The sequence below is a fragment of the mitochondrial genome of Daucus carota (genome assembly GCF_001625215.2).
Source record: "Daucus carota subsp. sativus mitochondrion, complete sequence".
In the NCBI taxonomy this organism is placed as follows: Eukaryota; Viridiplantae; Streptophyta; class Magnoliopsida; order Apiales; family Apiaceae; genus Daucus; species Daucus carota.
Window position 1 is genome coordinate 32,501 of NC_087060.1, and position 12,500 is coordinate 45,000.

At 45.4% G+C, this 12,500-nt stretch overlaps 1 protein-coding gene across 1 annotated transcript.

Annotated features, from left to right (window-relative positions):
* Positions 1–104: 104 nt before the first annotated feature.
* nad1 (NADH dehydrogenase subunit 1) lies at positions 105–296 on the forward strand (one part of a trans-spliced gene, as the record gives it). Coding sequence (YP_011069378.1) covers positions 105–296 — 192 coding nt within the window.
* Between the last annotated feature and the right edge of the window lie 12,204 nt (positions 297–12,500).

Sequence of the window (12,500 nt, forward strand, 5' to 3'; positions counted from 1 at the left end):
ACTCCCCTCTTCCCATGCTGAGTCACCGGCAGCGCCTCGGAAAGCACGGACGAGCCACATGCAGGGAAACTTGCACGTGTGGTTCTGGCCGGGGGCCCCGGTATACTGTACTAATATGTGTAGGTCCCCGTAATTCGAGTGAGATTGTCATGGCGCAAAAGCAGATATGGTCTGGTATTCCCTTGTTCCCTGTATTGGTTATGTTCTTTATTTCTCGTCTAGCAGAAACGAATCGAGCTCCGTTTGATCTCCCAGAAGCGGAAGCTGAATCAGTTGCAGGCTATAATGTAGAATATGCGCGGGATGCGATCCTTAATAGTTCACTGTTGGCGGAAGCCAATGTCCCGGGGTTCCGGAGACTCATTCTGACTAAAACAAGGGGCCGGTCTTTACCAACTTTAAAACCGTCGATTTTAGGGAAGCCAAAAAACGTGAGCGCCTAGCGCGAGCCTTATTGAAAAAGGCCCTTTACTAATAGAATAGAAAGTAAGGCCGGCTTTCGAGCTGTAGCTTTACAACGCAACGATAGGGCTTAGATAAGGGCCCTTCATTATTATTAGTAAGATAGGTTGCTTGAGCGCATTATCACCTTTTCTATTTTTAAGGAAAAGGTATCGATCAAGGCTTTCCTTTAGTTTCAATAAAGGGCAACAAGCAACGGATTGAGCTGAAAGCCGTTGCTCTAATGCCTCGTTACGTATACTTCACTCGCTCGTTAGCGCTTGACTAATAGAAAGTAAAGGGCTTTTCTTGCTTGTTTAGTAAAGTAAAGCTTTTTGATAGGAGTAGGTGCTTGCTAGGGCGGAGCACTCTTCATTCGAAACTAATGAATGTCGGGTCGGGGGTTTCTGCCTTGTTATCAAAAAGTTAGTTGGGTAAAGCAAACTCCCTCCTTGGACGAGCACGGGCTTAGTCAAGTAGAACCGGGTTGCGCTGCTTGATGCTCCGATCGAAAACAAATAAGTGGGGCCATGCCGGTACGACTGAATATGCGTTAGAAAGGGAAATCCCTCCCCTACGACACCAAAAACCGGGCCGAACTTCCGCCCGCTTTCATATAACAATATCGTGGCAACGTAGACCTAAGTGGTCATATTGGATCCTTGGGAACCATCACAAGTACGGCCGGCCTCTCTTTATTTGAACGAGAATGCCGTGTCGTCCAGCGGAGCCTAGAAGAAGGTGACTCGCGCAGACAGCTGACTCCTTTTCAATAGAAAAGAAAAGCCAAACCAACCCAGCTGGCTGGTCAATCTCATAAATATTCTCGGCCGGCAAACCGGAGACGGACGACCACGGTCCCGACCTTACCAGCACCTGAGGTGTACTAATCAATGAACCCCCGAAACCTACTTTATTTTCTGACAAAATAAACCAAGCCTAACCGGTCACGACATGTTGTTGATATTGATTGAGTTGGGGGGACTTTCGCTGACTGAATCCATCCGACCCCGGTAACCTTCGTAACCAAAGCGTCACGACAACATCCAAAGGTAACCTTTGGATTCTTAAGTGGGGGGGCAAGGAGGAGCACGTAGGAATGCCGACCACTACATAAGCCACTAGTGGCCGAGAGAAAGCGAGCAGCACCTTGTATAGGTTTGGGCGGAGCTTGAAGAAGCGAGCCCCTATCAGAGAATGCCATTGCGCGCTAGCCTAGCTAGCTAACGTTTTTCAGCTGGCTGTTATGTTAGTTGTAGCGCGCCTTCCCCCCCTCTCTCACTTCGGAAAGATTTAGCAGTATTTTCTTATGATGACCTGGTCGAGAGAGTACGATACACCGGTGTAAAAGATTTAGTTGGAATTCACGTGACCTGATCAGCGGATGTAGCAGAGGAAAGACTAGCTGTCCAAAGAAGCTATTAAGGAGGTAATTTCATTGCTTGGAATCAGCTGCTATAGAGGAAGGAACTTCACTCAATGCTGGTTTCGGACATCTCATTTTTCTCTTTCAACCCTAAGAAACATTAAGGCGAAATCCAACTTTCGATTCACTCGTGGGATCCGGGCGGTCCGGGGGGGACCACTATGTCTCCTCTCTTCTCAGCTTTGAAGCCACTCTTAGGCTATTGAGTGCACTACTGTGAGTTAAGTAGCACGAGAAAGTGGAAGAATGAAGTCTTTTCTAATACAAGAGGCCTATCGAATCAATATCAACTACAACGACCGACACAGAGTAAGAAAACCTTGCATCACACATAAGGTAGTTTACTAGATATCACTTACAGGTAAGTCCCCTTCAAGTCAATGCCTTCTTCGGCCCTCACCTTTATCTCGCCCTGAGGTCTACTCTTCTGGTAGTACGTGCTTGCCCTGTTCGCTCATCTGATCGAGAATCTCGAATCTGTTTAGCCTTGCTATCATCTGCTGGTCATCCCTTTCATTCAATCTGATGGTAACTGGAATCTGAAAGAGGATGGGGCTGGCTATTAGGATAAAAATAGAGTCTAGCACATCTCTCCACGCCACGAATCTCTCTGTCTTGCTATTAGCCCTAGGCTTTAAAGTAGCAGTACCATTCGCAGGTATCTTTCTTTGAGTTCCCTCCTTTCTGGAGTTCACGACTTCTTTTATATGTCCGAATGTTGAGCCGATATACCTTCTTTACAGCCTCTCGGGGCAAAGCTTCACTCTGAAATATCTTCTGTCGATCCAGCAGTGGAGATAGAGACAGAGGCGGATGCATTTGACCGAGTGGAGACAGCCGTGGAAGCAGCAATCCCTATTGCGCATAGCCGGCAAGTGAATCAGAATACGCTGAAGGTTTGACATTACATGATAATCAGCTGTTGGGAGCATAGTATAGGAATTGAGAGACCTTCCTACCAAAGAATCTTTCTAAAAGCCATTCCTTTGTGAGTGTTAATCCGGGAGTGAACGCACTACTAGTCGTAGGGCCTAACAATAACTCATGAACTGAGGAGAATAAAAAACTGCAATCGGTTATTCGACGAGAACTGCTAGTGCTTCTTCTCAGCTCGGTCGACGATCATGAGAGCTTGAAGCCATTCTATCTCCGACCTCGGCTTGGGCTTGATGGACTTTTCATTCGTACCCGCCTCCTCGAGTCGCCCAGTAAATGCATTTATCCTCCAAGTTGAGCGGAGACGGACGAAAGCATTGGATGATCGGCCGGGCAAAGGGCAGCTCATTCGTTCCTATCCCGGGATAAGCAGCAACCTACGCAGTGCACTGCTAATCAGTCATAGCTTGTGTTCGGAGCTATCTGCTGTCCATCGTTCCGAGCTAAGCAAAGCAGCTAAGCGATCAATCTCCCTCACTCAGCCCTACCAAATCCGTCGAGGTTGCCATGCATAGTAGACTAAGAGAATAGGACGGAAGCGAGCGACGCTGTTCTGTGCATCCTCCGAGCAAAATCAAACAATCAATCAGTTCAATCCTGCCTTCGCTTGTTAGCAGCTCTTCGATCAACCCGTCTCATGGTTCTTTGCCTTCCCCTGCTTTCAGGGAAGATCCGACGAAGCTTCTTTGTCCACCCCCTTCTTGGATCTCATGGTTTGGAGCAAGCGGAGCTTAGCCAAGAGGAAGGCTGGCGAGACCGAATAATCAAAACAAAATAAAATGTCCCCTACCCTAATGCTTGTCGTGGGATTACTTGATGTAATCTTAATATGTGGTTCAGGCGAATCATTTGATAAAGAAAGAAGACCCGCGGTTAGTGCGATTGGTTTAGGTCAATATCTAGGTGCCAGGTTCCTAAGTTGAGAACTAAGAAATTACATTTCTTCTATCAGAGCTGGTTGATCTCCAACTCCTAGAAGCATTCCTTTATAGAGCAGGTCAGGTAGAAGGATAGAAAGAAGACTGTATAGATATCCTCTCGGGGCAAAGCTTCACTCTCACTCTCTGACGTTCTTTCGCAAAGTAGCTCGACTCCATAAAAGTCCAAAAGAAGTGAACTCTAAATGCACTGACTTCCCAGACTCATCACCTGTTTCCACCACTTTGCTTCAATAAGGCGATAAAAGAAAGTGAATAAGGCGATAAAAGAAAGTGGGCCCGGTCAAAAGGATGGTTTGAGCCGCCCTCAATGGTCTGCTATTTCGTTCGTTGTAGCAGAGCGAATAAGGTGTCATTCTCAGTCGAAATTCCTTGTATGGTATGAAAAAGGGGGTGGATTCGATAAGAGTCATAGCGGAGTCGAGAACCAGCAGCTACTGTTGGAAGATGGAATTGTTTACTTCGCCAACTCTTCTTTCAGAACCTCGACCTTTTCTTTTATATGCTTCCCGAGAAAGAGGAAAATCTAATTATATATAAAGCTCCAAGTCCTGGCGGGCCGGTCGAGAAAGGTGCCAGTGGAATTACTATCTATGATTTACCCTTCCTTGCTTGTCTTGACTTGAAAGAAAGTATCTTGAAGAAAGATTCCCGAGATGGTAGAGTCTTCTGCTCTCTTTCTACACCTCTCATTATCAGACTCCGAATTAGACTCAGGTGACTCAGACTTAGACTGAATTCCCGGGACATTTCTCTTTTTTCTTTTAAAGAGCTCAATCGGGGAGAGGTATGTAATACTCGACCAAAGGTTATGGAAGAAAGCGAAGACTAAGCGGGATAAAAATAGCTAGGCGGGGTGATACGCTACAGCCGGGAGGTGTATGAGGGCGACTGAAAGGACTTGTCTTTATCTAGTGGGTACTATGTATTTTCATTATCCGAGAGCGGGATAGAAATGATTCTAGAAGAGAAAGAGAAGAGATGACTGATTTTACACAAGAGAAAGAACCTTTTAAGCGGATCAAAGACCTAGATGACCCGTAGACAACATCATATAGGCTGTAATGCTAGCACTTAACCTTGCCGTTAACCTAGAGAGATTGGCACTCTTCTCGACGAGAAGATTGATAGTCATGTGCCCTAGTAGAGAGCTAATTCGTCTAGCCGTTTAGGAGCTATAGACTGAGCTTCTACCTCTTGCTAGCAAGCAACTAGCCCTGCCTATAGGTTAAGGTTAAGGTATAGGTTAGGTTCCACCCTCTCAGCCTTTCCAAGCCAAGATTCTACTCTATCTTATCTTCCAAAAGAAATGTAGAAAATACATTCTATGACTAGAATTGCGCGTTATATCGCCATTCTGGGACCCCAGAGGTACAAACACCTATGGTGGCCTCCCAACTGCTGTTGCTGGAATTGCTGTATCGAGCTGAAAGATGCAACGTGTTCGACACTATGGAGCTGACCTTGTATAGAGCCTAACATAAGGCGCGGGTAATAACCGTATGGGTCGACTTTCTCAAAGAGTCCGATCTCCGTTGTTATTCATTCTAGCGACTGTTTGACGGGCCTAGATCCATAGTTAAGGTCTGCCCACGGGAATCTATGTTGAGCCCATATGCTATGAAATCCCATAGCGTATAACACTAAGCGAGATTGACTCCCGGCAGGCTTGATGCTTTGATCGCAAGTACTAAATGTCTGACAAATGGCATAGTATAGGTTTAAAAACTGCGTTCCGGAAGGGCGGCCGAAGTGCGTGTGTTGTTCGTTGGCGCGTAGCTTCATTCGTGCATGGCTTTAGCCTTATTGAGGAAGAAGTAGGGGTCTGCTGGAATTGCTAACAGAAAGAGCAGCGGCCCGCCCCATACGAAATGCTTCTACGGTTAGCCTATGATGTACGACCATAGGTTCCATGATTTGGAATCATCGGGCTGGGACGAGATTGAACTTATCAATATACATTTTCTTTCCGTCAACTAAAGTCTGCTCCTTTCCTCCGTCAAAACGAAATGGCAATAACTCATCTCGCCTTAAAGACAACAACTCGTTTCGTCTATCAGGTATTAGCTCATAAGGGTGGGTATAGGGAGCATGCTCTTCAATGCAGTCCACTCCTCATCCACTTGCTTCACCATATACATCCTTGTTAGCTTAACAGACTAACTTGTTCTTACAAGCGGATAAATTGTAAGCAGCTTTAGGTCGTAGAATCTCATCTGCATACGACCATAAGTAAATGGATACCCAGAAATATGGAACCGGCTTGCTGTCTGAACCTAGGCTTGCTTCTAGATATTAGGTAGGAATCTACTTAGATAGACGCAGAAGATGGAACTAAACTGTCCAAGATAGAGTGGGAATGCAGGCGGCTATATACAGTATAGATCAACGAGTACTAGCGCTTCGGGCCTATGGATCATCTAGGTCTTTGATCGTAGGCTTCCTATTCTTGCTTTTATCGTTCGTATACCGTATATAGAAAAGGTATACTCACTTGCCATAAGCATATAGAGCCAGTACAGCAAGTCTTGCTATTGACTTTATATAGCTTATATAGTAGCTATGCCATAGTTCTTTCATAACCTAGCTCGACCAGTTGCAACTAAAGATTTTCATAGCTAAACCGATAGCCTGGTGGAATGAATATTTACGGATAGTCTATACACACAAACCTCAAGTAGGATTTTTCATAAAAGAGAAACAGAAGGAAGAAACCCAAAAGACATCACAAGGAACTCATAATGCCCATATCGAGTGCGAAATGCTGTCTTCGGAATATCCTCATCTCTTACTCGTAACTGGTGGTAACCCGATCTCAAATCTATCTTCGAAAAGTACTTCGCCCCTTGCAGCTGCTCTTTCAATTCTTGCAACTCCAATGGTGCCATCCTGTACGGCGCCTTAGAAATAGGTTCGGAACCTGGAACAAGTTCAATAGTAAACTAGACTTCTCGCTGTGGTGGCAAACCTGGTAGCTCTTCAGGAAAGACATCTGCAAACTCATTCACAACTGGATAATCCTCAATGCGAGGTTCATCTTTAGATGTATCCTTCACAAAAGCAAGATAGCCCTTAGACAAAAAAGTTTATTCGCCTTTAAAGCTGAAATAATTTGAACCTGGTTGAGACCCCTGAAACACAAATTCTGGTTGATTCACATCTCCAAAGATCACACGTTTTCCCAAACAGTCAATTGTTGCACAATGCTCACTCAGCCAATCCATACCCAGAATAATGTCAAAGTTATGCATCATCATCGGAAGCAAGTTGACCTTACAATTCCTATCTCCCACAACTATCGGACACCCTCGGTACTCATCAGAAAGAATCAAAGAATTACCCATTGGGGTAGCAATTAACATATGAGGATCAAGTAATGAAGGCAAAACTCCAAGATAACGAACAAATGATAAGGACACAACAGAATGAGTCGAACCAGTATCAAATAACACATAAGCTTCACGTTTACCCACAAGAAGTGTTCCAGAAAACGGTACCTGAATTAGCAATTAGCTGCCGCCTGATTAGCGGTCAATGCAAACACTCTGCCTGAAGGATTCTGTTGATTCTGCTGACCTCCACTGCCACTTCCTCCACCACCAGTGTTACGCGACACTGTACAATCCTTTGCCCTATGTGCCATACTACCACACAAGAAAGATGCTCCAGTCTGTCTATAACAAGGCTTCCCCGGATGATGTCCACCACATGTAGCACAAGGAGCAACTGGAATCATATTAGGATTGCCCCCATACACTGAATAACGGCCTTGCCCCTGTTGACGATTCTGCCACTGTCTAGGCTGCTGCTGCTGAAACTGCTGATTCTGCCTCTGACCTCCATACTGATTTCGACCATAAGCTGACTGACCTCCCCTATTCTGATTCTGTCCACGCCACTGTCCCTGCTGACCTCCATACCACTGTCTACCCTGTGCTGAAATCTGCTGGTCATCTCTTCCCCTCATCGCATGCGCTTTGCTTCGACCAGGGTGCTTTTAAGCTGGCTTCTTTCTTTGATTGCCCGGTACCTCCCCTCCATCCTACCCTTCATCTTCCCCTTCATCTTCCCGAGCGCGGATTCTTGTTAAATCGGCTTATAGATTGATAGAACTACAGAGGGTCTGATTCTTCTTCAGAAGAGGATATGTAGGTAGTTCGGTCTTTCTAGCCAAATGCTACCCTTAAGAGATAGGGCAATCGGGACTTGTTGTTGGAAAAAATGCACTTTGTACCCCAAACTCGGATATGACGTTCCACTTTTATGCCTTACCTGACAGCGAGCGATACTTGATGCTCTTAGAAGTTCCAATGGTAGCTCTCTTTAGCTGACATCCGTAGTTTAGGCTTGAATGTAGGGTAATGGTAAAACCCATGCGATCTCATAATCGCGATAGAACGCTAAAGATTAGCCATAGAATGGATTCAAAGCCAGATAGATAGACTCCTTTCCCGCTGGTCGAGCATCTTTCAGAACCTACGGTGCATAAGAAAGATCGTATATAAGAAACTACCTACTCCCGCGAAGAGAGACCTAACTAACTGGATTGCTAGCAGTGATCATACCCGATGATGTGAACCCGATTGAATCAGCTCTTGTGATCATATCCCATGCTATCAATGGGTAAGAACTATGTAAGACAACAAGAACCGGGGGTGATTAACAGAAACGAAGCGGGAAGAGCTTAAGGCTAGCTAATCTCAATCATAGAGCTAGAAGGGATGTAAGGGCTAGAGGTAGAGCTTTCTCTCTAAGAGCTATGAATGAACTAGTAAATATAGGAGCGGAGAACGGGAAGATCGATTTGACTCTTTAAGAGAGTGCCACCTGTGCCTATGCAAGTAAACTACCTTGTTATAAGCATATAACACGCCTTATTGCCTCGTAGAGTCTCTTGGCATCCTAGCAGCGGTTTCTTTGCTACTATACTGTAGAGCTTTATAAGCATAAGCATATACTAGCTAGAAACTATAGACTCTTACAGCCCTACTCCCGCTGGTCGAGCATCTTTCAGAACCTACGGCGCATAAGAGCTACAAGTGTAGTGTTACAGAAAGAAGCTTATCTACAATAGGTCGCTGTTATTATTTATAGAAGATAATGCCCATGGATCTCCGAAACCACACCAAAGCCGGCAGATCGGATTTTTGAGACATGGGGGAGAGTAAGCTACCCTGGTATTAGCTCCAGCTTACCGCATGAGTTAAGAGCCGAGCCCTTCCCCTGTACCATTCGCCGTTAAGAGCCAAGTCCCATACATTTCCTCCCAATGGGTGCCTGTCTTTAGGTAGGACAAGAATGCTTTTGGATTGATGAGACGGTCTTCGCTTCCCACTCCTCTACTGGAGCGATTAAGAATACCTTATAGTCGAGTAGATCAGATAGGAGAAAGGATTTGGTCGAGTGGATAGGGCCAGAAGAAAGGAGAAAGAAGTACCACGTCATCGATTGGGCGAAAGCTGAGCCGCGAATACCATTCATTGTCTTCAAACGGTCGATGGGCACTGACTGATCTGATTCATCCTAGCAGTTTGCTTGTTTGGTTTTCTCCACGCAAAGAAGATGACTTTCTCGATGATCTATGTTCTTCACCACACTTGCTTTAAAGTAGGGAAAAATTGAGTTGCTTTGTTGATGGCTTAGCATTAGCAGCGGTTCAAAATCCATATCGGTCAATAGGGTCCGTGATGTGATTTGATATTCTCGTAGAAGAGATTGTTCTTGCTCCTGGGGGGAACCACCAGTCAGAGAGCTAGCTCCGTACTTCATCATCTTTCAATTCAGTTCAGGTTCGGTCTTTTACCCTTGATTTAGTGAAGGAGATGGCTAGAAGAAGGCTGTGTCTCTAGTGAATTCCCGTAGTGCGTGTCTGCCCAGATGTGAGTGACCTACCTCAGTCGAGAGAGAGACCCCGCTATTGATTATTAATTCCAAGGAACTCCAAGAGAAGAGCAAAAGGTAAAGTGAGTCCTCAAAGCAAGAGCGGAATTCGACATACCTTGCTTGAACTTTCATTCACTATCAGGCTAGAAAAGGCCAGCAGCATAAAGAAAGGAATTCTTATCGCTTAGCGCTTGTGCTGAGGAAGAAATAGAGTTCAGAAGCTCAGCCGAAGTAGAGTTGTTCAGTCGCTTTCTCTATGAATACTTCATAACCTCAATCCGTGATCGGGAATGAGCGAGAATAGAAAGGAAAGGGTAGGGCCCTTAGGTTAAGCAAGGGGAAGTGAAGGAGAAGTAGAGGGAAATTCTACTATTAGCCGGCGCTTGTTAGCAGGTTCAGGAGAAATAGAATCTATTATGTAGCTCACAGAAGGAGAAAGGTATGATTAGAAAAGCTCAGACAGAAGTACTGATTCAGCGGGCAGGCGAGAATAAATAGAATAGGGGTTAGTGCTCAAGTCCAACGATGTGAGCGAGTGAGTCTTTTATACTTATTCAGCTGGGCAAAGAGACAGAGAGAGTTTCAATCGATTAGAGCTGGGCTAAAGCAAAGCACCTACTCGAGCGGAGAGAGCATAAAAAGCTTCTAAGGTACGAGCTTAGAGCCTTGCGTCACTCTGGTTTGCTAATCACTTCGTTGTACGACTCTGGAAGGGTAGTCGCTTAGTACCACATCACTACGGGATGCAAAGAAGCTTCGTCACCGTCAGCGTTTGGTACTCTCTCGATAGCTTCAATAGTTCACTGAAAGCGTAAGCGAAAGGGATAGAGGCTGGCATGATATAAAAGAATGGCTGTGAGGAGGGGGCTTCTAGACTGAGAATATTGATCAACATAAGAAAGAATAGCTACAATAAAGACGAGAAAATAAAGACTATCTTTCGAAGACGAGATGTCGACGAGATGCGAAGAATAGCTACAATAAAGACGAAAGAATAGCCCTATAACGAACCTCGGGAAGGACCAACCTGTTCCTACCCATTCATCTAGAAAGAAACACCGGAAAGAATGCGAAGGGCCGGTGGCACCAAGGGAAAGAACTCAGAGAAGAAAGCACGCCACCGCAAGTGAGTATACATTTATAGGTTACGAACGATAGAAGACAAAGAAAAGAAAGCAAGTGAGTATACGAACGATAAAAGAAATAGCGTATAGAATGCAATGTTGTTAAGAGCTTCCGGAAACTACCTACTCCCGCTGGTCGAGCATCTTTCAAAACCTACGGCGCATAAGAGCTACAAGTGTAGTGTTCTAGAAAGAAGCTTCTCTCTTCTATATCTTATCTTCTTTTCTTTCAGAACCTTACGTCTATACGAGCTTCTTTCGATTCGATGGCAGACAGTTTGTGCAGCCTTTGGGAGTTCCCCCTCCTGCGCGTATAACGCTTGGCAAGTCAACTTTCCTGGTGTAGCAGTAGTTCGACGTGCCATTCCTTCGGTCCTAGTAACGAAGTGTCCTGAGTGTTTATGCCTCTTTCTTTCCCCTTCCGGGCATCCTTTCTTGAAACCCTAAAGCCCACCCACAACAGGGGGACCAAAACAGACCGTCGAGCGATCCTTCGCGTATAACGCTTGGCAAGTCAACTTTCCTTCGAAGAGTGGTTGAACCTTGACTTATGGAGTTTAGTCAATGAAATAGTGGGGTAGCCCCTAGCCGTGGGAGTCTTTCGATGGTGGATCCAACACTCCAGACCTTTCCACCCATTAGGCTCTCCAGAGAAAGAAGTTGACATTCTTAGTAGCGGTGACACTTGAGTGTCCCTAGTCCTAATTTCACATGTAAACCAGAGCAGGCAGTAGAGGTTTTTGCAAGCTGGTTGTTCCATTTCAGCACTCCCCGTCTTCCGTTAAGTAGTACCGTAAGGGAAAACGATGGATCATGTCCTTCGAGAGCCTAGCCAGAGAGCTAAGTTTCTCACCACTTGAAGCTTCTGCCAGTCCTAGCTTGCTTCCCTTTGAGCTAACCTGGAGAAAGTAAAGTCGTCTTTGCCCCGGGTTCAAGTGGGCGCTTCATATTCGGATATAGCAAATTTCTAGCTAAATGGACGGTTTCGTGTGTCGGGGTTAAGCACTTACAAGAATAGCCGGGTAGTGAGATATACACTCTTTCAGGCGGCATTGAATGCGCATATGATGAGAACAAGACGGATGAACTTCACCCCTGAAATCATTTCCTGCGCCCACGTGTAGCGGTAGGCAGGAATGCTAATTAGTTTGGGGGGTTCGCTAGCTCGGATAGGACAGTCTTTCTGAAAGGGGGAACAAGCTCTTCGAAACGGATACCTATCTCTTTGAATCAAACCTTTCCAGGACGCTCGCTTCCATTTAGTGCCATGTTTTGTTACCTGACTGCTGCTCTTCTGACCTCAAAGGAAAAGAAGCATACTTGAAGGGCCCATAGAGAATAGCCCCTACGGACACCATCTATCAATCGTTCCATCTCTGTTTTCCCCAAAAGGAAGAATCTTTATTTTCCATTCTCTATAGATCGGCATTATGTACTCTACTACAGTAAGATAGAAAGCTGGCCGAAGACCCTTTTCTTGTAGGAGCTGCATGGATGACTGGAAAGCGGTAAGGTAAGGAAGACCTTTGCCACCTGAGAGCCCGTGATTAGATTCTTTTATTTAGAGTAGGATTCCCGATTCAACTCCGAAAAAGATGCGACTTCCCATCCTGGGCTTTATCCGTTCGCCGAGCACAACAGAATACAGAGGAGTGCATTTATTTCATTTAAAATTGGAATTCAAGATAGCCTTGCTGCAGCCGGAGGCCTTTTACTAAAACAAACGAGAAAAGAAAGGCCAAAGGGCGTAAA